At 40.2% G+C, this 27,365-nt stretch overlaps 1 protein-coding gene across 3 annotated transcripts in view; it reads left to right on the top strand.

The window, feature by feature from the left end:
• Ralgapa2 (Ral GTPase activating protein catalytic alpha subunit 2) overlaps positions 1-27,365 on the top strand; it is a 285,753-nt gene that overhangs the window by 107,610 nt on the left and 150,778 nt on the right. For all 3 annotated transcript variants that reach the window (XM_031372139.1, XM_031372140.1, XM_031372141.1), the window contains 8 exons: positions 1,585-1,719; positions 2,258-2,371; positions 4,145-4,242; positions 7,992-8,082; positions 9,310-9,486; positions 24,636-24,829; positions 25,640-25,738; positions 25,962-26,117. In XM_031372139.1, coding sequence (XP_031227999.1) covers positions 1,585-1,719; positions 2,258-2,371; positions 4,145-4,242; positions 7,992-8,082; positions 9,310-9,486; positions 24,636-24,829; positions 25,640-25,738; positions 25,962-26,117 — 1,064 coding nt within the window. The remainder of the gene's footprint in view (positions 1-1,584; positions 1,720-2,257; positions 2,372-4,144; positions 4,243-7,991; positions 8,083-9,309; positions 9,487-24,635; positions 24,830-25,639; positions 25,739-25,961; positions 26,118-27,365) is intronic.

Below are 27,365 nucleotides of genomic sequence, written 5' to 3'. Positions count from 1 at the left end.
AAAGATGACCTGGGAAATTTGAGACTGTCCCTTTATGCCATCTTGGCCTATCTTTTTTCTGTGCTCAGGTTCATATCACCATCCATCTTTAAACTATGGCCTAGTTGGAACTTGATTCATAATGAAGACCCACACAAAGCTCATAGTTTTGAGGCCTTGTAATGTACTAGTGTAGTAGAAAATGGAATTTTCATTTGGGTAGACAAAAGCAGAGCAGCAGTTGTTTGTGGAAATCTCATGTATTAAACCAAGAATCACCCTGTGTCCACACATCTCCTCAGCTGGAGTGAGCCTTTACCGTGGCTTATATGCAGGTGGGAGGACTTCTCATGGGTGAGCATCACCCATTGGCAGTATATCTCCATGTCAGTTTAGATAGTACAGGCAGAGCTTGGGAGCTCTCTGTTTAGAAAGTAGTAAAGCTTATTTATTTTTTCATTTTTGGAAAACATGGTGACATGAGTATGGGGATGTGACATTTTATGACGTTATCAGTGAGTTTGGACTGTAGTGAGGAGCTGAGCAGTGGCTTTGTGTGCAGGATGCAGAGCAAGGTTTACATGTGCTTGGTGCAGCATGGGGATGATGGGCAGGGTACAGGGCTGAGATTAGCAGAGGGGAGTGAAGAGCAGGAGGAGGAGGGAAGCAGGTGCCAAGAGGATCAGTGTTGCTGAGGCTGCAGAGAGTGGGAACTCCTGCATTATGATTAGGAATCAATCGGTTTGTGAGGTAGGGGTGGCATAGTGCAGGTGAGCACAGAGTTGATTGATGGCAGGCAGTCACATCTTCATTTTAGAGAGGTCTCTCTGACAGCCATGTAGAGAATAGCAAACAGAAGGAGCTGGTGACTAGGTGGCAGACTACTCAGATGACCTAGGCTGAAGGTGATACAGTCCTGGGGCTGTGAGTGTAGAGGGAGAGGGTAGGGTGCCATGACTGGTCGTAAAAGATTCAAATGAACTGTGTACTTTAGAAATGGCTAGAAGGGGACTCATTCTCCAAGGTAATATAGGACATAAAGTATTAGCAAGATTATCTAATGTTGGGTGCTAATGATGACTTTCATTTTCCACTTTATACTATGTAGATCATTTTGTGCTTAGTGACCAGTTCAGCTTTGTACATTGTAATGAGTATTAAATAGCACTTTATTTTGCACAGTTACACATCACCTATTAGAAGCACCAGTACAGCTGGCGTCCCTGTTTCCTTTCCTCTTAGTGCTGTGCTCTCCTCAAGTATTATTTACCTATCTGTGCATTTCCTGCATGGCTGAGTCTTTCCTTCCTGCTGGGGGTTACAAATGACTCAGAGTTATCAACCATTTTTGTGTTATTTTCTCTTGTTTCCTTCCTTCACCTGGAAAACAAAAGGATAACTAGAATTAAGAAAAACTTACTTATGGAGTGGAATATTACTGATAATAAGTACAGGAAGTTTGATGATGTGTGTGCAGATTACCTTATAGTCTCGTTTCTAAAAAAAAAAAAAAAATCTGAAACTTAGTGTTTTAGATCAGTTAAGTGAAATGTTTTGTATAACCGCCACCCACAAGTTCTGTGTGTTTTGTGTTAATGCTTTCAGAAGTGGAGGAGTTCCAGCAGGCAGAGAGCGCAGCTGCAGCCGACTGTGACTATCTCGTGGTAGGACAGCAGCAGGTGCCCCGGAGCAGCAGCACCTCTGACATCACTGAGCGCTTGTACTCAGATTCTTCTCAAGGTGTGTGGAAACTTCAGTTGCTTGTTTAACTGGTTGATTAATTTTGAGGACAGGGTCTCCCACTTCTTCTGTGGCAGCCCTGAGACTCAGTTTGTTGACTAGGCTGGCCTCAAACTTGCAGGTCCCTCTTGCTTCTGCCTCCCAAGTATAGGGATTAATTGCCCTATGGCTAACTGAGTCCTCAGTTATTAGCACAAAGCCATGAGTTTGGTCTTGGGATGGGGGTAGGCTGCAGGCAGTATTGCTTATTACATTTAATTTAAGTGGGGAGAGAGAGAGAAAGAGAGAGAGAGAGAGAGAGAGAGAGAGAGAGAGAGAGAGAGAGAGAGAGAGAGAGAGAGAGAGAGGAGAGAGAGAGAGAAGTTGCATGTTATGTATGTGTTGCTAGTATGTATATGTGCATGTCTGGAGGACAAAGTTTGACTTGATGAGTTCCAACCTATTCATTCTATTCATTTATTTAGAGGCAAAATGTTTTGCTGATCTTTGAAAGCTTACTAGTAGCTCTAAAGAGGCCCTTGTCTCTGCCCTGCCCCAGGTTACAGTCCCATGCTGCCTCATCCAGCTTTTTACATGACTTCTGGGGATCAGAGCTCAGGTCCTCACGCTTGCACAACAGGGCCGTCACCATTGTGCCGTCTCCCCAGCGCAGGTATTTATTAACATTTTGACTTGACAGTAAGAATGTGACTTCTGGAAGTGAGACTGTGTTGCTATATAATAGACTGGGAACTAGAGAGGAGTCTGAAGTGACTGGAATAGGAGGGACATGGGGTGTTCTCAGAGGAACGTCACTTAGTAAAGCACAAGGCAGAAAGAAAGCAGGAGAGGCAGGAGGGCCAGGCTGTGGGGAGAGCTGGAGGGGTTGGAATGGGAGTGAAAGCTGGCCAGCTGTGTGAAGGTTTGTTAGCAGCTCACAGACTCCACTGGGATGGAAAGGTGCCCTTTCAGAGCACGCACCGGGTTTCTCTTGCTTTCCGAGGCAACAGGGTGTGGAAGGTGAGGAGACAGACAGTGGTTACTGAAGCTGTGGACAGTGCTAGCGTATCTTACAGTGAGGAAACAAATCTCAGTGTGTACAGTGTCCGTCAGTGCGCCAGTCGTTCCACTTTAGTCCGTAAGTCAGTCAGAAAACACTGTCTTGCTTGTCAGCAGGTTCTCCTGTGTGTTCAGATAGTAGAGTTAGTGGATGTGGGGGAAAGCTTTTCCTTAGAAACTCCCCTGAAATAAGACATTGTAGCAAAAATAAAGATGAGAAGATATGTGATCTGAAAACTTTCTGTTCTTTAAAGGGTTTTGTGCTGATCATTAGGGATATGAGTATATACGTTGCAGTAGAACACTGCCTAGCATACAGAAACCTGGAGTTTAATTTTGGACTATCAGGAGAAACAAAGAAAAAAGAAATTGCCTTAAATGTTTGAGAGGATGCACCAGTTTCTTGGGGTTTTCCTCTAAGAAGAATTTTTAATCCTTTCAAGTTTTAACAAAGTTCACCTGAGAAAAGAAAAGCTTCAGTGGTCTAGTGTGCAGTACGGTGTACTCCCTCCCTGAAGAGCTCAGACAGAGCTTATCTAAGGAATTCCATTAGCCCAGGCTAACCTGGAACTTGCAGCCGACTCCCCAGCCTCCAGGTGCTAGATTATTGGCATGTACCACTATACCTAACCAAGAGGAGGTTTTTAAGTTCTCTGACCACATACGTGTATGAGGTAGTATATATGTGAATTACAATGATTTATGTGTGCAGATTTCAAAAGCAGCATGTTATAAAAGATAAACATGCAATATTTGCTGTGTAAAATTTAAATTAAAGAACTATAAGACTACTTTGATTTTCTTAATTTGGTTTTGATGTTTTTCTAGGAACTGGTTTTATTTGTTAATTTCTTTCAAATTTATTGGCTCCAGATTATTTATCAGATGCTCTTATGATCTTTTCTTAAATACAGGCTTTGTGGTGGTATTCCTCTTTAAATCATTGACACTGCTTCTGCTTTCTTATGCTAGTCTTCGTATTCAAGCAACACAGAGCTGTCCTGGTGTTCCCTTCCTGTTGCTTCACAGGCCAACCCAGGCAGCCCTTTTGTCCAGTGCTGTTGTCTCCAAGCTCACCTCCCCAGAGCGATGTGCTGCATGTTCCTGTCCAATGTAGTATACTAATGGAACTATGAGCCACAGTGAACAGCTTTCCAATTGAAGCCAACTATGGACTGTAGGCCAGGACTCTGTAGATTGGACCCTTAGATGCTGCTAGTGCAGACCCATAATTCAGCACCTTTATGTATCCTATGACATCTGGATACAATGGTTTATCTATCTGTTTCTGCCCCTGCCAGCCTGCCTGCCTGCCTGCTTACCTGCCTGTCTGTCTCCTATTTTACCTTCTGAAACATACATTTTATTGTTCTTACCCCGTCTCTAGGTCAAAAGGTAGAACATTCACAGAATATGAGCTCTTCAGAACCCAAGTCTGTTGAAGAGAGTAAAGGACAAGTGACGCATGAACATGAAGGAATAACAGTAAGATTTCTAAGAGAACTTCCCTCTGCTATGATAACCCAGCATAAAGAATACAAAGACAATGAACTTATTGATGGTAGTTAAAGTTTTCCTCACTTAGATGGATTAGAGGTTCAAATAATCTTGGAGTCACTTACTTGCTTTATATGTAAAATACAGTCTTTTCTGCAAAGATTGGGATGCAGCATGAAGTAGAATTTACTTCCAGATCTCATGTTGTACAATTCACTTTTGAGCAGGTATACTATAAAACCTTCATTTCAGAGTCCCATTTCTGTGTTTCAGATGGAATGCTGTACCTGATCAGTATTCATAAAGTATATCTGGTGTGGTTTTGTTTGTTTTTGTAAAGAAGGCATTTTTAAAAAACAAATATAAAATATAAAATCAAACAGCCTATAACTCATTCTTTAAGATAACATCTATTCGTGTTTTCAAACCTAGTGTATATTTATAGAAAACATAGATATTTGAGAAATATAAAATATAAAGGGCCCTTCCCTGGTTCCACTTGCTTGGAAGATAGCAGAGTTGAATTCTTGTGTTTATGTGTTTAAGAAAGATATGTGCCAGCTTGATTGTATAGATGCTGCTTTGGCCACCAGTTTTGTTGTTATTGTTGTTTGGTTTGGTTTTGGTATTTTGTTTGATTTTCAAGACAGGGTTTCTCTGTAGACCAGGCTGGAACACAGAGATCTGTCTGCCTCTGCCTCCAAAGTGCAATTAAAGGCAAGCACCATGGTGTTGACTTTGTTTTCCTCTCTCATGTGCATGTGTGCTAATGCAAATGAGAGATAACATAAGTATTCTGTAGGTGCTGTGTTGCTCACTCAGCTGCATGTTTGTAAGTACCCTCACGTAGTAACATACCAGTTAACTCATTTGAATGTTCCCTGCTGTAGATAGCGCACTATAAATCTATCACTGTTTCCCTCCTCTTCTGTTGATGGCATTTAGATTCTTTAATACAACTATGTACCTTCTTAGACATTTCATAAGATCTCCATGTTCAAATATTTCTTGGTTTTTTTTTTTTTTTTTTTTGGTTTTTTTTTCGAGACAGGGTTTCTCTGTATAGCCCTGGCTGTCCTGGAACTCACTCTGGAGACCAGGCTGGCCTTGAACTCAGAAATCCGCCTGCCTCTGCCTCCCAAGTTTGTGTGACTATCTAGCAGTAGAATTAATAAATTATACAATAAAAGCTTATACTTGTCTATAAAATGATACTTCTTCCCCACTGCTCGTGCCCCTTATATCTCTATCAGCAACGTAAAGAGTTCTCACAAGCTCCTTGTGTTGTCAGACTTCTGAGAGCTTTGCAAGTGAACTGCATGGGAATGGAGTATCATATTTGAATTTCTTAGATTACTAATAAAGTTTTAATCTCCATGTTGATGGGCTGTTTATGTTTTATTTGTGAAATGTCAACCAGTGGCTTTTGTATTTTACTTTTTCCCCCCATTTACTTGTACTAATTCTGTGTACAGTCTGAATATTGACTGAGGTTTTATTTTGACTATGTTTATAACAGACATTTTCCTTATGTGTGGTTGCTTTTTACTCTGGTATCTTTCGGAAACACAAATCCTACTTTTTTAAAAATCTCTATTATGGTAGAATTTTGTGGAATTAAAACATTTCAACTACAAGAGGATAAAGTATTGTTTTATTTTTATTCTATAAAATTCTTTACTTTTGGTCTTTTATTTCACTTTCAAGTCTTTTATTCACCTCAAAGTGTCTCTTGTTTATAGATGGAGGAGGTCATCCCCCAGCTGCTTGTTCTAGGTTTCATCTATTGAATCTAATTTTTCTTTACTGATCTGAAAGACCACATCTCGGTCATATGTATTGTTTTCTGAATATATCAGCCTCCACTGTGTTCCTTGGGTGTTTTTTCTCTGAACAGGACCACAGCATCTTAACAACCACAGTTCTGATTCCTTCTCTTTCTCTGCTGCCCTCTTCTGATGGAAGTTAGTTTTTGGACTACCTTTTGTCTTTCTCGGTGCTGTTGCTATGCCTTCTCTCCATCTTGTCTAGTTGTTTCTTGTTGGTCTTTGTCCATGTCCTTAAGTGTCACTGCAGAGCATCCAGCATCTAAGTACAGACTTCATCTGGTGTATGCATTTGTCTATCCTGTTCCATGCTATGTCTGTGTATCTATAAATGCTTTTCTTCTGCTATTTTAGAGAAATCTTGTAATGATGCCTTCAGATACTGCCATCCTTTTAGACAATATTCTCTTTTGTTCCAGGATTCTAGAGAGAAACAAACTAGCCTTTCTTACCCTGTCCTCTAGATCTTCTAAGCTTCCTTTTATATTATCCATTCTCCTTGGCTCTATGGCTGTAGTCTGGGTTATTGCTTCACCAGTAAAAGTGTCCTCTGTCTTTCATCAGTTCAATAAATCTGACATTTGGAGTGAGCCTTGGAGCTCCAGAATGCAAGCAGAGCTCCTTTGAGCTCCTATGAGCTCCAGCATGCAAGCAGAGTTTCCTTTGGATGTAGTTTTGCACTTGGAGGGGTTTGGGCTGTCATACTTCCCTTGAGGTAGTGTTTTGTTTTGTATGCTTTTGCCTCACTAGTGTATTTTATGCTCCAGAGTTCAAATTCATTAAGTATATCTTGTAGTGTCTAATAATCTCTTGTTACTTGGTCATTTTTATTTTCTTATCTTTTATGCATTTAAAATGCTCACAAATTCTAATTCTAGATTCTGTATCTGATTTGCTGAAATCATCTGGGGATCTAAATCTATCTCTATTTTTTTTCCTGTTACTGTTATGCCTGGTGGTTTGTTTCCTACATTTTTGGTGATCTTTGTTATGTTACCTATTAGGCTGATCTAAATCTGTGGAAAACTCAAGTGTCTACCTTAATGAGGACTGTTCAGGAGTGCATTTGTATTTTCATTTTTAAGCAATCAGGAAGTGCCACTTTGGTTCTGATTCTCATTCTTGCCACTAGCAGTGATAGCACAGGCTGTACTCTTAGTAGGGCATTGGGTTGACTGAGTGCTCCCCTTCCTGCACATAGAGCTTGCTGATTACCAGTCCATGCTTCCTGCCTTGAGTCCCTCCTGCCTTCCTTCTACCACTTAGCTATAGCCTTCTTGAACTGCTTTTCTGAAACTATCAGCAGATTAAGGTAACACTTTATTATATATACTTTTCACAGAGTATATTTCTATATTTTGCTTATATACCCTATTCTTTCTTTTGTGTAGTTTGTGTATGTTTTGTCCCTCCAAGCAAGCTGTAGATTTCTAGAGAATATAGGTTGCCTCCTGATTTTTTCATTCTTTGTGGCCGGAAAGTTCTGTAGTGCATCAGTAGGAAGGTTCTGAGCAGCCCTTTGAAAGTCTGGGTGGAGTGTGTACTTTTCCTACCCAGACATTCACGGGAGCTCAGGCCTCCTGGAGAACTGTGTGACTGTGTGTGCATTTGATTAGAGAAGCAAATAGAACTTCAAAATAAACCACTTCTGCAGGATTTAACATCCCTTCTTAGTATATCCACTCAGCTGCATTAGTTGACCAAGTAGAGAATATGAATTGGAGTTTCGAATCTTGAGAAACATGTAACTTAATTATACTAGCCTGTGAACATACCCTTCAAAAGGAAAAAAGTATTCAGTGTTTTGTTACTATTATTGCTTCTTTTATTTAAAAATAGGCTAGGAACATAACAGTCTGGTAAAAGTTTCAACTTTCTGGTAATGAAAGCAGCATTTCTTTTCGTCTGAAGATCTTGGTTCGAAGGAGCAGCAGTCCTGCTGAGCTGGATCTGAAGGATGATTTACAGCAGACCCATGGGAGATGCAGGGAAAGACAGAAGAGTAAGTTTCAGGAAATGGGGTCTGCGCATGCCTGCTGCAGAGTAGGCCTGTTTTAGTTTCCTCTTCTTTTCTAAGTGAAGTAGTTATCTTCTTAGTAGAGAAGAGCTGGCTGTGGAGAATATTTATGATCGGGATCTTAGAAATTATGTAGTTAATCCAGATAGTAAAACAGTTTCTCTTAGTTGCCTATACCTGAGAGGCCTGTCTCTCTATCCCTGGGCCTTTATCCAGGTGAGAAGAACAAGAGGGACTTTGGGGAGTGGACAGATGCATAAGGAAAAGCTACCTTTCCCACAAAGTCCCCACAGGGAAGGAACACAAAGCTTCCGAGGTACACGGAAGCCAAAGGGCAAGTGTGTGAAAATGAAATCTCACTGGGATCCTAAGATGTTACCATAGGCTACAAGGTCTGGGCCTGTGCTGGGCTCTCCTGTCAGCGTAGCAGAGCGGCAGCCCCTGCACGCCCAGGCTGACCCTTGCTGGTGTGTAATGCAGCTTTCCCATGCACTGCTTTCCCCTCCAAGGACTGTAGCTCTATAGAGAATGCTCTGTGAGACCCACCCACAGCTCACCTGCATACTGAGACAACTGTCAGTTCTTTGCAAGCAGTAGAGACGGCACAGCTGAGGGCCATCAGCAGTGGAAGGAAAGGCTTCAAGCAGCCAGGCTGTCTAAGCTTATCCTGTGCCAAATTAAATAAATAACCACATAAGGCTTAAAATCTCTACATAATTACATTGTGATAAGTTTAAATTTCTAGTGTTTAAAGGAGAAAATTTTCAGTAGTAGTAGGACACTTCATCCTAGAATCTGTCTGCATGCTGCAGCCTGATTTAATGCTAAACACTGGGCTTGAAATAGCAGAGTAACCATGCAATGCTGTAAAATCAGTTACTATCATACTCCTGTTTCTCACCATCTCCTCATGTTATGGATGGATCTTAATGGGAACTAGGACTTTGTGTAACTTTGGGGCACATGGAATAATTGAGCAATAACAGTGACCAGAATACTACTTCATAAAGCCTATTAATGCCCTATACTTGGAAGATTTAGATTTGTTAAGCAAGCTATCAGGGACACTACTGAACCCCAACCAGATTCTTCAAATTCCACCCAAACCCCTGAGCAAATCTGTCATCTGGGCAAGTGTTATTTACATAGAGATATTTTTGAACCTTATCTTCATATACCTGTGGTCTCAAATGTTGGTTCTCTGTGTTCCAGGTGAAAGTACTGGTAGTGACACAGCTGTGGGCTACAGCAATGAAGCAGAACTACCTGTGAGCCCATGGCAGGCCTGTGAGGAAGACCCGGACCTGAGCACTCCCACAGATGCTGTGGCTGACTCTGACGCCCGCCATTGGTTACAACTGAGTCCTACTGATGCTTCAAACTTAACAGGTGACTCTGTTTGAAAAGGATTATTGTTGTAAAGAGGAGATCCCAGAGTTCCCCACTCAAAGCCCTAGGCACAGTGTAATGGGTGCCACTTTTAACCATATTGGAATTGCAGCTCCAGTCCCCTGCTTACAATTGCTTGTGAATCTTAGAGTCTTGGATGGAGAGAGGTTTGCAATAAGGCAGATGTGGAGGGGAGCCTGCTGTGCTTATGACCACTGTCTACCATAGGAAGAAGTGATGGTGTAGAAAATACTATATTTTGTCTAGCTTGCATGTACCACACATGTAGAGCAAGGAGCTTGATTATCTTACTATTTGATTTTTTAATTATCATAAAAGATTTTGAATATATAATCTAAAATTATGACATATGTGGGGTGATTGGTCATAGTAACAAAATGAACAACAGTGGGCTATTGCTACCCAGTTTAAGATCTAGAAGAATACCCCCACCAGTGAGGTTTCAGAATCCCTATTCAGACCCCTTATCGCCTTCCAGCAGCTTGCAATGCTGGCCCCGTTTTTTAAAAATAATAATTTCTGGAACTGGTCCAGTGGGTAAGAGTGCTTGTTGTGATAGTTTGAGAGCTGGGTTTGAATCCCCAGAACCCATGTAAAAAGCCAGGTATACAGGTTTTCAATTCTACAAAAAGGAAATTTTACCAAAAAATCCAAATTTACAAAAAAATATATACTGCAGAAGCTCACAGAAAATGGTATTCATCTGGAAAACAACCAAGAAACAACACTGGGAAAGGTCAGGGAATGGATGACATGTATTGGGAGGTGTTTGACCTGAGACCTCAGCCATCTCATACTTAGTATGTTTTTAAATGCTTTACTGTCTTACTAGTAATGTAACTATCTAACAAGAACTGTCAAAAGAATAAAGCCTCCTAGCCCAACTTCTGGTGTTTGCCCTGTTGTCTCAAAGAGAAGCAGTGCGTCGTCCAGAGAAGATATGCAGTTGTCCATAGGCAGAGTGCAATGGTAGTGCTGGGGGAGGCAGGGTTAGGTTTGTAGCTGGTTTGTCCTCTCCTTCCCCTTTTCATGGACTTTGCAATGTCAGTGTTTATATGAATATGACCTTGACTTGCTCTTCCTGAATAAAGTAGTTATTAATTGAAGAACAGAAATAAAACGTGAGTGCAGCTGTTCAAGCCTTTAACTTCAGCATTGTGGGCAGAGACAAGTTGATCTTGGAAACTCACTTACCAGCTAGTCTAGCAGAAAAGCCAAGCTTTCTAATGCAATGAAAGGCTCAATTTAAAAGGATTAAAGTACAGACTGATAGAGGAAGATACCCAACTTCTGGCTTCTTCATGCATGCACATAGGTATGTGCACTCCCATCCATGTACATACACCACCCATACCACGCAGACCTAAATAAATAAATAAATGATCTCATATTTCCCACTGGGCATGCTGGCACGCATGTGTAATCCCAGCAGTTAGGTTGTGAGCCAGGAAGCACTTACAAAATAAAAACCCACTTTTTAAAATGCTAAAAATCACACAAAAGTACAAATAAAGCCTAAATTTCATTACAAATGACTTTTTTTAATCAAACTTTAATTTTCATTGTGATATAAAACCAAAGTTAACCAAAGTGTCTGACATTTTTGTAAATCCTTGGAATTATAACATTAAAGTGTTATTCAATCAGCATAAATGGCATTTATATCCAAAAAGTATAGAATAGGTAATGATCTTGATGTCAATACTGTGAACTTATATAAGATTTAAGACTTCTAATTCTGTATGGCAAGCAGGCTAAATCTCTCCATTTCTGTTTTTTGAGACCCAGGGAAATCATCCTCCCAAACTCCCTTCCCCCTACATATATTAAAAAATACTAGTAAGTGCCTGAGGCAGAATTGGCCTCCAAATGCTGAGCTGTCTCTACACTCCCCACTATATCACAGCTAGAATAATAGCTGGGAAGCCCTTTGAACTGCTGGAGGGTTGTTAATGCATTTATTTAGGGCCATTGTATAAGAGATCTCTGCCCGATGGTACGATAAATCTAGTGCTGATTCTTACTTGAATGTTCTTAAAGGTGAACCAGATGCAATTATTTTTATTGAAAGGAAAGAAAATTGGATGAGTGCTTCTTTTGTTTGTCCTTGGAAAAGATTAGTTTTGATCCCATTTCAGAGTATGCATCTGACTGCTTAGTGTCGTGAGCTGTGTAACTCTGTATGGTGCACCATGTTGTGATTAACTCCTCCAAATACTTTGTTCTTCTTTGAAATACTAAGTGGAGACTCAGTACACATAGTTCAAGAGTTCATCTTGTCAGCTGTGGAAAGCACAAACTGTAATATGATGAGGCTTAGGGATTATCACAGTTCTGAACTTAACTCTCTGATCTTAAGAGAACAATTTCCTCATTAAAAAAAGAGTCAACAAAACTCTTGTTAACTGGATTTTTAGGAGACACAGAAAGAGCAAGCCATCTGTGGGCTTGGGTGTGTGGCTCAGTGGTAGCATTTGCCTAGCATGTGTCAGGCCCTGGGATTGATCACCAGCACTACAGAAAGCAAACAAAAAGTATTGTTGTGTTTCTCACGGAATAATCCTACCCATTATCAGCTGCTTAGAATGATGAAGGCCAGAGTTGGGGGGGGGGTGTCAGCTAATAGACTACTTTCATATTTACACACTGTTTAAATCATTAAATCATTGCATGTTACTGAAAACAATCGCTAAGTCTATTATGCATTGTTCTAAAATATACCTGGGCTATGTTTAATCAGGTCTACTAAAACATGTAAATATAATGGTGGTGATTAGGAAAAATTGTCTCTGAACACAGGTGTCACATAGAGAATCATCAAGTCTAGTCAAGAAATAGAGGGAAAAACCGTGGGAACAAGCTCTGTTTTCTTTTCAACAGGAAAAGCAAGACAAGGTCGGGTAAGCAGTCTGTTGTAAGTGAACTCAGTAGATTCTATCCACTGCTGTCTAGTTGACTGGCATGTGGCCCTGGTGTGGGAAAGGCAGGAGTAGATGGACTGATCTGTCAGAGCCCAAGGTGGATAAGCAGGGAAGACACTTGTGTTATGTATGAAAAGCCCATACTCTCAGTGAGAGAGGAGTCTGCTGTTTCTACAGTAAAGTAACACCAGGAGGGGCAGCCCCTCGCTAAGATGCAAGGCCCCAGGGCCATAGCTTTAAGAGTACAGAAAGTGAAAAGACGCAGTAATACAGACATAGGTCTGCGCAGGCAGTAACTCAGAAGTGTGGTGGATCTGTGGCTCTGCTTCTGCACTCAGCATTGTTTCTGAGTTTATCCTTTAGTTAACGCAGAAGCTCGTGATCCAGAAGTAACGATTTAGATACTGTGAGAAGTATAAAAAAATGCGTGGTGCTGAGAAGATGGCTCTTTGTCATGCGCTTGTCACGCAAGCATACAGACTGTAGTTGGGCACCTAGATCCCACAGGAAAGCCAAGCAAGTCTACCAGTCCGTTGTAATCCCAGCACTCAGGAGACAAAGATGAGGGCCCAGTGGAAGCTGGCACTTAGTCTAAGTAGAACTGGCGAGCTTTGGCTTCGGAGATTCCTTCTCAATAAAGTGGAGAGTGACTGAGAAAAAAGACCACCAATGTCAACCTCAGTCCCCCATATGCACTCACACTCACATACATGCTTCTACATATGTGTAAGCATATATGTACACACACACACACACACACGTGATAAAAAAGATGAATGAGTCACAGCTACTGATCTCTTCAGAGTTTATAACCGCTGTGCAGTGGTGATGCACGCCTTTAATTTCAGCACTTGGGAGGCTGAGGCAGGCGGATTTCTGAGTTTGAGGCCAGCCTGGTCTACAGAGTAAGTTCCAGGACAGCCAGGGCTATACAGAGAAACCCTGTCTCGAAAAACCAAAAAAGAAAAAAAAAAGTTTACAACCAAGAAGGAAGATGTGTCCTGGTTATCTCAGATGATGTGGTGAATGTTCTGTAGTTTATATAATGAAAGTTAAAATCTTAGGATTCCTAGACAAAATCATTTGATATAAACTTCAGAACTTAGTCCTCACAGGTGTGGCATTGTGGTATGTGATAGAGGGTCTTCCATACCTACCAGGGAAAGAGTGTACTATTCAGTGGGTCCCTGTATGATAAACATTTAGCCGTGGCGGTGTAAAAGAAATAGAATCCCTATCTCACATCATACCTGAAGTCAGTTCCAAAGGTATAGAATTCTTAAATATAAAAAGGAAACTCTAATACACTTTGAAGAAAATGCCTCCCAAAATAGTAAGAGAGAGAGAGAGGAAATAAAAACCCTACCTATGTGGTCTTGGGGTAGAGAGAGTTTCTCAGTGATGAAGGAAAATAAGCAACCAAGAGCTGACCCTAAGAAACGTGGTGAGAGTTCAACCTCAGCAAGTTTAAAACTTTCAAAATCAGGGGAATTTTAAAAATCATTTGACTAATTAGGACCCCAAAAGACAAAGCCCAAGTTTGATGATCATTCCTTTCCAGGTCCCTATCAGATTTAATATAAGATATTTGATAATAGATAGCCGATGACTGACTTTGGGTGGGGCCAGTGTCTTCTGACGGATTATCATCTCCAGTCTGGAATATTGGAGCAGATTATCTGTTGTGGGTACAGAATGCCCCTGACTATCAAGACATTTTGGGTTAAGAGAGGCCCTTAGTAAGTAACCCAAACCAATGAACAGGTATGCTTTAAGCTTTAGACTATCGTTTAGCTAAAAATATTAATTAAATTTTAACCTTGAAATCATCATGTAATGTAGTTTCAGATCTCTTTTAGTTAATCTATTTTTCATTGACCTACATCCAAATGTCCCTTACAGGAAACCCTTTAATTACAGCTGTAGATGTGAATTGAACACTGTTCCCCTACACTGAAGCTGATTTGTAGAAACAGTTTGTCAGTATTCTCTGTCATTACACACATTTTTGGTGTTTTACCAGCCTCTGATATGCTCATATATTATGAAATAATATAAAGTAAATAGTAAATGCTACACTGGCATGGGCAAACCACCTTTTAAAGTCTGAACTGAGATTGGACAGTAATAAAAGTAGCTGAGGGAAGGGTGGCACCATGCAGCATAGTGCCAGCTTGTATCCCGATCTTCTGATCCCCGAGCTGGGCACCTGGCTTCTCTGTCCCTACAGTTAAGATGTTAGCAAGAGTCTGAGAGGTGATATCATTTATTTTCAAAGAAAAAGGCTTTCTTTGCTCAAACTCTGTCAACTCTATGTAAAATTACAGCTGTATTAACTAGTTCTTTGATCATAAGTATCTATTTGCCAGTTAAAAATCTGTTCAATATTTTCAATTTTCTAAATTTTATATTTACCTGCTATAATCATATATTTGGAGAAGGATGGTAAAATTTTACATATGTTTAAGAGTTCATACTTCAGTAATTTTAAAGGCCTCTATATAATTAGAAACAAAATGACATAGGCTACTAATGAAATTAAAGCAAATATTTGGTATTTTGGAAGTGAACATGGAATTTTCTGAAATCTCTTAAATCCCCATTTTTAATCAAGCGTTCCTTCATTGAGGACCCGTCTACATGTAAAATGTCAGCATCTGTTCTGGAACTCGTGCCACCAGCCGGATAATTTTGGGCAAAAACACTTTAGCTCATTAAAATCTTCACAGTAATATTGAAAAATGAACACAGTCACTTGAAAACCTTCTAAAGAGCTCAACATATTTTGATAGTGGGGGACGTTGCCTATGATTTTAATCTCTGAGACAAGAATGATTCCTGAATCAAAGCAGGATTGAAATAGATTTTTTTGTGTAGATCCTTAGAAACTGAGGGTCTGGTCGGTGGAGACACAGCAGTGCAGGTGGTGAGTGAGTGCCCAGCCTTCATGCATATGGAGTTGTCACTTCAGCAAGGCAGCAGTGTCACTGGGATGCTGGGGCTGGTCTCACTCTATATGACTGCATTTGTAAAATTGGGGAATTGGGATGAAGCAAGGCTATGAATCACCTAATTGTCTGACCCACCACTAAGGAATTGAAGCAATATGGCAATTATTGAGAGAAATAAATGTCATATCATGCTCCTTATTCACTTGAGGGCTTGTGTTGATTCATAAGCATTCATTAAAGCATCTCGTGTCTTTGCAAACAGCAGCTGCTTGGTACTGTACTTGATTTACATGAGAAGACTCTTCTGAGGCTTTATAAAAGTCAGAAATGAAGAGGACCCACGAGTACGCTTCACCCTTGTGCCTTCAGTTTTCTAGACATGGCTTGTAGGAATTCCGTTTTGGATGACTATATATGTTAATGTGTCTTCTCCATGGAGTATATGGTGCTCCTCTGGAAGGAATAGACTCTTTTTCTCCTAAGAAACATCAGTGCTTCCATGGACAGCCTTCCCATGACACCACCTGGCATCCTTGCTGCATCTTTAGTCTCAGTACCTGGGGACTTACCATCATTAGCATAAAAAGTTGCTGGATCCATCTTGGACCTGCTTTCTGCTTTTCAAATTCACTCCTCTGGCTCCTTGTTGACTCGCTTAGCCCCTCCTCAGGTGCATACGGAGATGTGTTTCATTTGCTTAGACAAGGCCTTTAAAAAAATGCAGAAATCAGTCCATCCTTATTTGTGTGGGGTAAATGCTAGAATAATTTTGGAATAATTATATAAATAAGAAGAGAATAATAATAAATTAGAGAGAGAAAATACTGGCAGAAATGGGAGAACTCAGTAAATTCTCACCAAAGACTCAAAGGAGAAGCAGAGCAAAGGTGACTTAAAGAGAAAGCATAAAGATTTAGAAATAAGTCAAACATATTAGCTACCACAATAAATGAGTTCCTTAAAGGAGAGAAGACCACCAGTGTAGTTGTGGGTGGACAGCTGGCTAAAATATAAAGTAGAAGTTATCAGTAGGAGCAATAATTCTACATTTACATGCACTTCCCAGCCTCCAGACATATAAAGCAAAATTCGGAAAAAAAGACATGAGAAATTACTGATAAAACCATTCTCATAGGAAGAAATATGAATATAAACTGCCATTAATTGTTGAGTTAAGCAAAAAAAAAATACTAATAAGAATAAGCAAACGTAATGCACTTAGCTCAGTTGAGTGGACATGTGTGCATAGATGTATTTTTGGCAGACATATAGTTTTTTTTTTAGAAGATTTTAAAATAAAAAGATTTTATTTTATGTATATGAGTACACTGTAGCTGTCTTTAGACACTCCAGAACACGGCATCAGATCCCATTACAGATGGTTGTGAGCCACCATGTGATTGCTGGGATTTGAACTCAGGACCTCTGGAAGAGCAGTCAGTGCTCTTAACCATTGAGCCATCTCTCCAGCCCCAGAGGTATAGTTTTTAACTTAACAGCTAAGATACATACTCTTAGAAATTACACAGAACATTAACATCTTGGCCAATTTATATCAAGAGATACCTGATTTGTACTATAACATATCCTGTGATTATAATGGAAAAATTATAACAAAAATTTTAAAAAGGAAAATAAGAAACTAGAAGCCAGACTTCAAATAAAACAGTGCTTATTATATTATACTCTTTAGAATATAGCTGAACTCTTATGAAGGACAAGATATGGTCTTCTTTACATGTATGTAAGTGAAATATGACATGTGTGTCCTATTCCAAAATTAAAGGGAAAGATAGCATAATACCACAGAACATGAACTGAAAAGCTAGTAAAACTAAAGGTTACATGAGTATACTAGGAAGTAAAAAAAGAAAATACAAAACAAAACAAGCAACAACCTAGAAACATTCTCTATAAATATTCACAAAGCTCGATTGATCAAGGAAACAGTCTGGTCAGAGCCTCATTCAGACTCTCTTCCCAAATGATTCTAGATTGCTTCACGTTGACCTTTAAAACCAACTATCACAAATACTGTGAGAAAAACACCAGACAGTTCCCAGCTGAGGAGCAGTTTATACAATCAATATCTGACCAGTACTCCTTGAAACTCTGAAGGCTGTCAAAACATAAAAGTCTAAGAAGCGACTACAGTCTAGTTGGTTATAGAGATGTGGCAAGTATTATTTCTATTTGCCATTAATAGTTGCAATCGGGTAAAAAATTCAGTAAAAGCAAAGGAACTTTACAGGATGCAGAAGTGGCTTACTCTGTTGATAAAGTGCCTGTTGTGCAAGTGTGAGGATAAGAGTTTGAATCCCAGAACCCACATAGAAGCCAGGTTTGGTGGTGTGTACCTGTGATCCCTATAATCCTATGAGGACATGGGAAGTAGAGACAAGACAATGAATGCCAGCAGCTCATAGGATGTATAAACAACAGTGAATAAGAGAGCCTGCCTCATACAAGATGGAAGGCAAGGACCAATACTCCAAAGTTATACTCTGAAATGACAAATATGCCTAAATTTTCACATACACACACACCACCCACCCACCCACACACACACGCACACATGCATATGCACACACACAAATTTGTGTGTGTGTGTGATTTTACTTTGTGGGGTTTTTTTTTGGGGGGGGGGGGTTTGAGACAGGGTTTCTCTGTGTAGCCCTGGCTGTCCTGGAACTCACTCTGTAGACCAGGCTGGCCTCAAACTCAGAAATCCACCTGCCTCTGCCTCCCAGGTACTGGATCAAAGGTACTTCGTGTTTTTTTTTTTTTATTAAATTAATTTATTGTTTTACACTCCATATTCCATCCCCCCCCCAATCTACTCTACGACTGCTCCACATCCCACACCTCCTCCCCAACCCCCTGTCTCCACGTGGATGACCCCATCCTCCACCCCACCTGACTTCTAAACTTCCTTGGGCCTCCAGTCTCTTGAGGGTTAGATGCATCATCTCTGAATGACCACAGACCTGGAAGTCCTCTACTGTATGTGTGTTGGGGGCCTCACATCAGCTGGTGCATGCTGTTTGGTGGTCCAGTGTTTGAGAAATCTCGGGAGTCCAGATTAATTGAGACTGCTGGCCCTCCTACAGGATTGACCTTCTCCTCAGCTTCTTTCAGCTTTCTCTAATTCAAGAAGCAGGGGTCAGCAGCTTCTGTCCATTGGTTGGGTGCAAATATCTGCATCTGACTCTTTCAGCTGCTTATTTGATCTTTCAGAGTGTAGTCATGATAGGTCCCTTTTTGTGAGCACTTAATAGCGTCAGTAATAGTGTCAGGCCTTGGGACCTCCCCTTGAGCTGGATCCCACTTTGGGCCTGATGCTGGACCTTCTTTTCCTTAGGCTCCTCTCCATTTCCACCCCTGTAATTCTTTCAGACAGGAACAATTATGGGTCAGAGATATGACTGTGGGGAAGCAACTTCATCCCTCACTTGATGCCCTGTCTTTAATTATAAATAAAGCTTAGACATTAATACTGTTTTTGTACTGGCCTGTTAATTGTAATAAATATTCTAATGTGAGAAGCTGAAAACAGAGAAACTAATATGGATTATATGAGTGTGATTTGTATTTTTTTCATAAGTCTCCAACAGTTTTTAAATATAATGCCTATTTCAAAAGACATGAAGAACAAATTGTTAAATAAAAATGTTTTAAGACTAAACAAAAAATTTAGGGGTTGGAAAAATGGCTCAACATTAAGAGCACATGCTATTCTTATAGAGATCCCGATTCCATTCCCAGCACCCTCATAGTGGCTCACACCCAATTGTGACTCTAATCCTTGGAGTTCCAATGCTTTCTTCTGACTTCCTTGAGTACCAGGCACATACATGATATATGTACATACATACAGCAAAACATTCATAAACATAGTTGAATAAATCTTCAGAAATTTTAAAAGAAGTAAATGAAATGAGTAGCTTTTACAAATAAGGTAAAGCTGGGTCTAGTGGCTAATGCCTTTAACCCCAGAATTCAGGAGACCAGGGCAGATGGAGCTTTGTGTATTTGCCGACAGCTTGGTCTACATAGCGAGTTCCAGGACAACTAGCATTGCACAGTGAGACCCTTAAAACAAAAAACAAGTAAAGAAATTAATGAAAAGGGTGTTTATTCCCCCCCTCTTTCCTTTTACCCTGTTGCAACTGTAATGGCAATACTTGTCATCTCTCTATACCCTTCAACTAGACTGTAGTTGCTTCTTAGGCTTCTATGTTTCTGACAGCTTTCAGAGTTTCAAGGACTGCTAAGTTGTGTCTATCTAGTTAACAAATATAGATAGCCCCACTTGTTCCCTCAAGTCCTTAAGCCACATCCAAAGAGCTGTTAAGTAATTCCACAGGACACAGGTGACAGGGGAAAGATAGTAACAACCACTTTTTAGAGATAGCAAAGAAGATGGGACATTCTAGATAGAACAGCATTGACTCTTGTCAGTATCCCTGACAGTTTTACTGAAATCATTGTAATTGGAGGGATAGCCATTTTAAGCCTACCTAAACAGGAGGCAGTGATGGGCTGAACACAGGAAGTCAGTGCATTGATTTGGGAATTGGTAGTTGAGCACAGTGGCTCTCATCCTATAATCCCAGCATTTGGGAGGCTGAGGCAAGAGGAGTGCTGGTAGTTCTAGGCTAGCCTGAATTACAAGGTGAGTTCTAGGCCAGTCTAGGATAAAGAGTGAGTTAGATTCCAAAAAACAAAACAAAACAAACAAACAAAATCCCCCCAAAATGCAAAACAAACAACAACAGAAACAGAAGAAAAAGAATTTTCACTGCCCACAAGCTGTTGACTTTATTGTAGAAGATGAAATAAGTAGAGGACAGGGTTTTTGGACAGTGACCACCATGAACTAAGTACTGGAATTAAGTAATGCTGTCTTAGCAGCCATCCATTGGACTGAGTACAGGGTCCCCAATGAAGGAGCTAGAGAAAGGACCCAAGGAGCTGAAGGGTTTGCAGCTCCTTAGGACGAACAACAATATGAACTAACTAGTACCCTCAGAGCTCCCAGGGACTAAACCACCAACCAAAGAGTACACATGGGGTGACTCAAGGCTCCCACCATGTATAGCAGAGAATGGCTAAGTCGGTCATCAATGGGAGGAGAGGCTCTTGGCCCTGTGAAAGTTCTATGCCCCAGTGTAGGGGAATACCAGGGCCAGGAAGCAGGAGAGGGTGGGTTGGGAGGGGGAGACAACAGATTTTTTTTTTTAAATTTAATTTTATTTACTTTTCTTTTTTTGGGAGGGGAAAGTAGGAAAGGAGATATCATATGACATGTAAATAAAGAAAATATCTAAAAATAAAAAAAAAAAATGTAATGCTGTCTAAGAGGTTAGAGCTCAGCAAGAGAGAACTTTTTAGGAAGATCATTTCCTGGAGTTTGAGTTCCAGGAATAAGAAAAATGCATAAGCTGAATAAGGTCACCCTTTCTAGTTCATTCCCAGTTTTGGCTGGCTGGTTCCACTCAGCTATTCTGACTCAAACTCCTCTCCAAGCTGACTGATTCAATCTAGCTTCTCCCAGTTTCTGCCTGCTAACTTTAGCAATCTGTTGTAATCTTCTGACTCCTTTTTCCCTTTCTCTAACCTGTCTCTGTACAAGTGTTGCAGTAAAACTTTGCCTTCTCTCTCTACACTGCTCCCTTACGTGCCTTCCCTTTCCTCTCTTTTTTCATGAAAGTTGGGCTTATCCTACTCTGTCAAATCTTTCTCTGATTTGTCACTTTGTCTGCCACTCAATTAGATATCACTTTCAAACAGGGGTGCTTCCTTCTACAAACTAACTGCATTGTTTGGAATTAAAGATGTGTACTAAGGGCTTATCTGTATTCCAGCCAGAATGATTAAAGGTGTGTGCTAAGGGCTGAGCCACACAACTAGAAACATTTTTTTTTTTTCAGTAAAAATAACACTATCTTGGGGTTCACAATGTGATCAAATGTCCTGCAACAAGACATGGAAGTATATCTCTGTAATTCAGAACTCAGGAGGTTGAAGAGGCCAACCTGAGGTACAAAGCAAATTGGGATTCAACCTGGGCTGTCTAGTAAGATGCTGTATCAACAACAACAAAAACAACAAATATATACATACAGCTTTTGGTTGGCTTAGCAAGTAGAACTTCACTCCTGAGTTCAATATCCAGGACTCATATTGTAGGAGACAACTGAGTCCTGCAAACTATTCTCTGACCTCCACATGTCTATCATGGCATCTGTATATCCACACACATACACAAATATGCACATGCAAAATGAGTAATTTTTAAGCCTTAACCTATAATACAAAATATCAGTGTTCAGAGCATGATGAAACTCAGCAGGCATCATGCCTACATGGACTAAGTTTCTACTGAGCTCTGAGCACGTGGAGCTGTCAGGAAGGCTCACTCAGTGGTAGAATGCTGGTCACAGTATTTGAGAGGTCAAAGGTTGGATCCTGTATGATCAAATTGTATTAAATACGAGTGTAGAACTGATTGAAGAAATGGAAACAAGAAAAAATAGGTATTTAAAGATGTGACTATGTGATTGGCATCTGAACCTGTGGATTATTCTGGATGAGACTGAGTAAAGGATGATGGGAGAGAATGGAGAGAGGAGAGAAGTGTCTTGGGAGCCCTGGAGTATTTGAAGGCCCAGGAGATGGGGAATTGGTAAAAGAGGTAAGCCAGAACATGTCATACCTGGGGGTCAGAAAATGAAGCATTTCAGAAAGGAGTCTGATTGCCTAAATCAGATGCTGCTGTGGCCTGAAAATTAAATGGTGTATTCGATCCAAGGGCAGTGGAATGGAGGGCCTACAGCATAGTGAGGGCTGAGCTTTTGTGCAGAGAGCAAGATTTGGGCAGTTTCTAGAGCAGAAGTTTGAAAACTAGAATGAAAAGTCTGGGCTGCTGAAGGTTTGGAGAATACTTGTCTTTGTGGGTGTGTAAGGGGCATGTGGGGAATGAAGAGACAGAACTGTAAGAAAAGAGTGTGTGGAAGATGTATTCACTGCTCAAAGAAATTCAGAAGCTTAAGAAGTGAGAAAATATCATGTGATGGTTTTTGCTACTAGCCACTGATTGTTCTATAGAGAGTCTAGGAGAAATACTCTTGCTATGATCTAAGCGCTCAGGTGCCTTAAATGCATTTCTGGCACTCAAGAAAAAATACTTTCCTTTTTTCTAAAAAAAAAAAAAAAGAAAGAAAGAAAGAAAGAAAAGAGAAGGGAAGGGAAGGAAAGGAAAGGAAAGGAAAGGAAAGGAAAGGAAAGGAAAGGAAAGGAAAGGAAAGGAAAGGAAAGGAAAAAGGAAAGGAAAGGAAAGGAAAGGAAAGGAAGGATGATTGATTGACAGACAGACAAACAGGTACATTCTTTGGCCTGACAAGATGGCTCAGTGAGTAATGACACTACCTGCCAAGGCTAATGATGTGTGTTTGATCACCAGGACCTGTGTATGTTAGAGGGAGAAACTGATTTCCAAATGTTATCCTCTGACCTCTTCACATCATGGCATGTGCATGTGCACACACACCAATGCATACATAAATAAAAGCCATCAAAACAATTTAAGGGGCCAGCAAGAAAAGGCACTTAACAAGAAAAGGCACTTGCTACCAAGCCTGAAGACCTGAGTTAGATTCCTAAGATCCACGTGGTAGAAGGAGAGGACTGACTGCTACAAAAAGATAGCTATAAGAGTTTCTGGTTGCTTGTTATCATGGTGCTTGTACACACCCACATCCCACCTGCTTCCTCCACATCACATTCCAGAAGTAACAAAGACAAATTAAGTAAAATGAAATCCAGAGGCTCATGATTTTAGGAAGTTTGAGAGTTGGTCAGTTTTGTTTTCTCCAGCCTTTAGCCACCCCAAAGCAACAGGCTTCCAAAGAACGAATTTCTGCATCTTCAGTGGTACCTGAACATCACTGAATTCATGAGGCATTTGTTTTGAGTATGAAACATTTCATTTCCTAATAACCTATGTGTTGGAGGATGTGGGCTTTGGACTGCTAACCCAGTCCCTCTGTCCTAGGGCCTTCACTCACATAGGCTTTGACAAGTTACCCATACAACAGAATCTACCTGCTCACTTTGTCCAGGCATGTACCACATGCCACTGCGTGTTTAATATATTTAACTCATTAGAGAAATGCAAATGAAAACATCACATGATACCACCCCTTACCGAGGAGAAGGGACACAAAGCTTGAAATTGTCACAACCGAGTCCTAATGAGGCTGTGGAACAAGTGGCACTTTTGTACTCCACTCAGGGTGATGCTGCCTATGCTGGTTCATGGAAATGCCACTTCAGAAAATGGTTTCAGTCTCTTTGCTTCACTTGAATATGTACTGAACATGCACTTAGGATACAACCCAGGATCTCACTCCAGTTATTTACCAAAGAGAAATGTCAGTATATGTTCACACAAATACCTGCATGTGAATGTTTCTGGCAGCTTTATTCCTAGTTACTCAGAATAGGAACTAATCTAACTAACTAATCTTCATCAGCTGAAGAGATGAACTTTGGTATATCTCAAAATGGAATGTTAGTCAGAGGAACAGACTCCTAATGTACACAATCTTATGGAAGAATCTCAAGTGTGTTCCTCTAAGGAAAAGAACCCAGCGAGAAAGGCTGATTACTAGAATTCCATTTATATGAGCTACTAGAAGAGGCAGACCTGGAAGAGGCAGAACACAAAGCAGTGGGTGGAGTGCTTAGGATGAGGAATGGGGCTAACTGCTCCTCAGACGGATAGAAGTGAATGCGGTCCTGGTTATTGGGGGATGAATGGTGACTGTTACATGGCTGCATGCATTCCTTAGACAAAGGAGGTGAAAGTTCCTGGTATGCAAAGTCTATGCTCAGTAAGCCATCCAAACCAACACAGATATCTCTGTACCCTCAGACTCTGAGTCACCTACTGTCATGGTACTCGTCCTACTCAAAATCTCCCTCATCTTGCCTGCTTTGTAAAATCTTCACATGTTCACCCCAGGTGTACATCATTTCTTGTTGGGCATTCAGTTTGAAAGAATCAAGTGTTTGACCTTAATTGATTCTCTTTTTTCTCTTCTATCAAATTCTAAACCATTTTTTATCTTAATTACTTTACCAAGAATTCATAAAATTTAAGCACAGGTAATTTGCAACAATGCTAAAAAAAAACCTTTGCTGATGAGATTAAGATCATTTTGACAGAGTTACTTCCACGCTTTCTCCACAGACAGCAGAGAATGCCTTGCAGACGACTGTAGCATTATCGCAGGAGGAAACCTCACTGGTTGGCACCCAGATTCTGCTGCAGTGTTATGGCGAAGAGTCTTGGGAATCCTCGGAGATGTGAATAACATCCAGTCACCAAAGATCCATGCCAAGGTTTTTGGCTATCTCTATGAACTGTGGTACAAACTGGCCAAGGTGTGTTCTGATGTTACCTTTTATACTAATCCACAAAAATTGACATGCATCATTTAATATACAAACTATTGACCATATTCTGAAATGCAGATTAGGCATTTAGATGAAGTATATTTGATTGCTCAAGAGTACATCAGAGTATCTGTAGTTTTAATCCTTTGCTAAATGCCTGAGAGTTATTTCATTTAGTCTAAATGTATGTTAGTAGAAGATATTAAACTAGGATAATATGTGGTTTCACTATTCATTTTAGTAAAGTGATACTATTTTGATCGTATAAAGTTGGGAAATGGAAAGGCAAGAAGAAGATATTTATATATCCATTTTATAGGATAGCCAATATTAATATGTAAAATATATCCATGAATATGAATATATTTCCATGAATAAAAACATTTTACAAAACTAAGAGTTTACTTTTAGAACAGATATAGATTTCATCCTGACTTTTATTTTTATATTAAATATTTTTCCATTATTAAATATTTTTTCAAAACATGACTTATATTCATATAGCATAATTTATGAAATAATTTTCTACCACTCGGGGTTCAGGATCTCCCTAGGTGTTTACATGCTAGAAAAACAATACCATTCTTTTGTGTTTAAAGTTTCAACTACATGTAGTAAGCAAAACACAATGTAAAAGAACTCTCATAATAAAAGAAAAATCTGTAAATACTACACATTTCTTATTCCTTGTTTAAAAGTAGTAAAATTGTTAAAAGTAGTTTCTTGGCTGTACAAGACAATACTGCTGTGTTGTTGTAACAGTAGAATGTTACCTTGCCTAATTCTCTTTTGAATTAGATACGAGATAATCTAGCAATAAGCCTGGATAACCAGTCGTCTCCATCTCCTCCTCTCTTGATCCCACCACTCAGAATGTTTGCATCATGGCTATTTAAGGCAAGTGTTTATTCTTTATTGCAATTTCCTCTTCCCTTCTGAAATTGAGTTTAAAAACAGTAATTGCCCAAGACTGCATGTTTTGAAGACAGGCTGGGTATTACTATAGCCAGCGCATCCCACATCTCCAAACAATTCTTCAGGAAAACTGAGAAGTAAATGAAATGTTGTAATGCTCTGCATCTGGACTTGATTTAATCTAAAAACATCATCTCCTTGGCAGGCTACAACTCTGCCAAATGAATATAAAGAAGGCAAACTGCAAGCCTACAAACTAATCTGTGCCATGATGACCAGACGCCAGGATGTTCTGCCAAACTCTGATTTCCTGGTACATTTTTACCTTGTGATGCACCTGGGATTAACCAGCGAGGACCAGGTATCCTGTGACTCCTTTATCATGGGGTGCCATAATGGGAAACTGCTTGTCACACTTATATGTACCAGGGCTTCTGAAAATATACCAGAAATGCTTAAATCCTCAGTGGCTTCCACTCTTCACACATAAGGCCTTCAGAAGTCTGACCAGGGCTTATCACATTCTTGCTTTTTCCCTCACCATCTCTGCATGCATTAACTAAATCTGAACTTTACTTTTCGACCCATACAATCCAGTCTTTGCCTCTGTTGTCAACTTGAAAGTACCATCTCAGCTGCTTTTTCTCTCTGGTTCCAGTCAATTTAAAAATATTTGGAGATTCATGTTTTAGTAGTTGGATTTATGAGGTGCAGTTTTCCTATGAACTAAGGTCTTGGCATTTCTTGATGTGGAGTTCCTTTTATCTTTTCCAAAGAAGCAGACATTTGGTTAAGTAGGAACAAAAAGGTTCAAGGCCTTCACAAAGCTACAGTCCCCTTTGTAGATCCTGGATTTGGGATTATAGGATGTGGCCAGTGTTTGGCCTGCCTCCCTTGGGAAGTCCCCTAGCACTTGTGAGGACAGGAAGAGTGATCCAGATAGGCATATGGACTTTTGAAAAGTGCTATCATTATCTTCTCCCCCTCTCTCTTCCTTCCTTCCTTTCGTGTGTAGGGCTGTGGGCAGTATGTGCCACAGCTCATTACTGCCCACAGCTCAAGTATGGAGGTCAGAGAGCAACTTGCAGCAGCCACATGAGTCCTGGGGATTAAATGTAGGCCACAAGATTTAGGGGCAAGCTTGGCATTTATTTATTTATTTATTTATCTTTAAAATGTACTTGCATTTTTCCTGTGCTGAGTTGTTCTTATGTTTGCTCTAGGCAGCATTGGAAGACAGTGATAACAGCAGCTGAGTTTGGACCCACAGCTTCATTCATTTATTTCAGTAGAAGACTAGGGATATTAAGTACAGTCACTTGTATTCTCTGCTTATCTATTCCCAGCTGCCCCTGCGGGTAGAAGCCCTTCCTACAGAATGATGCAGTGCAGGACACCTAGAAGATTAACGGGTAGAAACGGGGAAAGAGAATCAACTTGGAAGATAGTAATGAGCTCCCTCAGTATGGGAACCCCATAGGAAGGGTGACTTAACAGCACTCTGTGTTAAAATAGTATTTTGATAAGATTTTTTATGGAAAATATATGATTTGGAAATAATGGTCAACTGTAGAATTTTCTGATAAAACAACAACAACAAAACTGAAGT

Source organism: Mastomys coucha, unplaced genomic scaffold (genome assembly GCF_008632895.1).
Source record: "Mastomys coucha isolate ucsf_1 unplaced genomic scaffold, UCSF_Mcou_1 pScaffold15, whole genome shotgun sequence".
Taxonomy (NCBI): domain Eukaryota; kingdom Metazoa; phylum Chordata; class Mammalia; order Rodentia; family Muridae; genus Mastomys; species Mastomys coucha.
The sequence above is the reverse complement of the archived record's forward strand: the minus strand, read 5'-3'. Positions and strand labels throughout refer to the sequence as shown.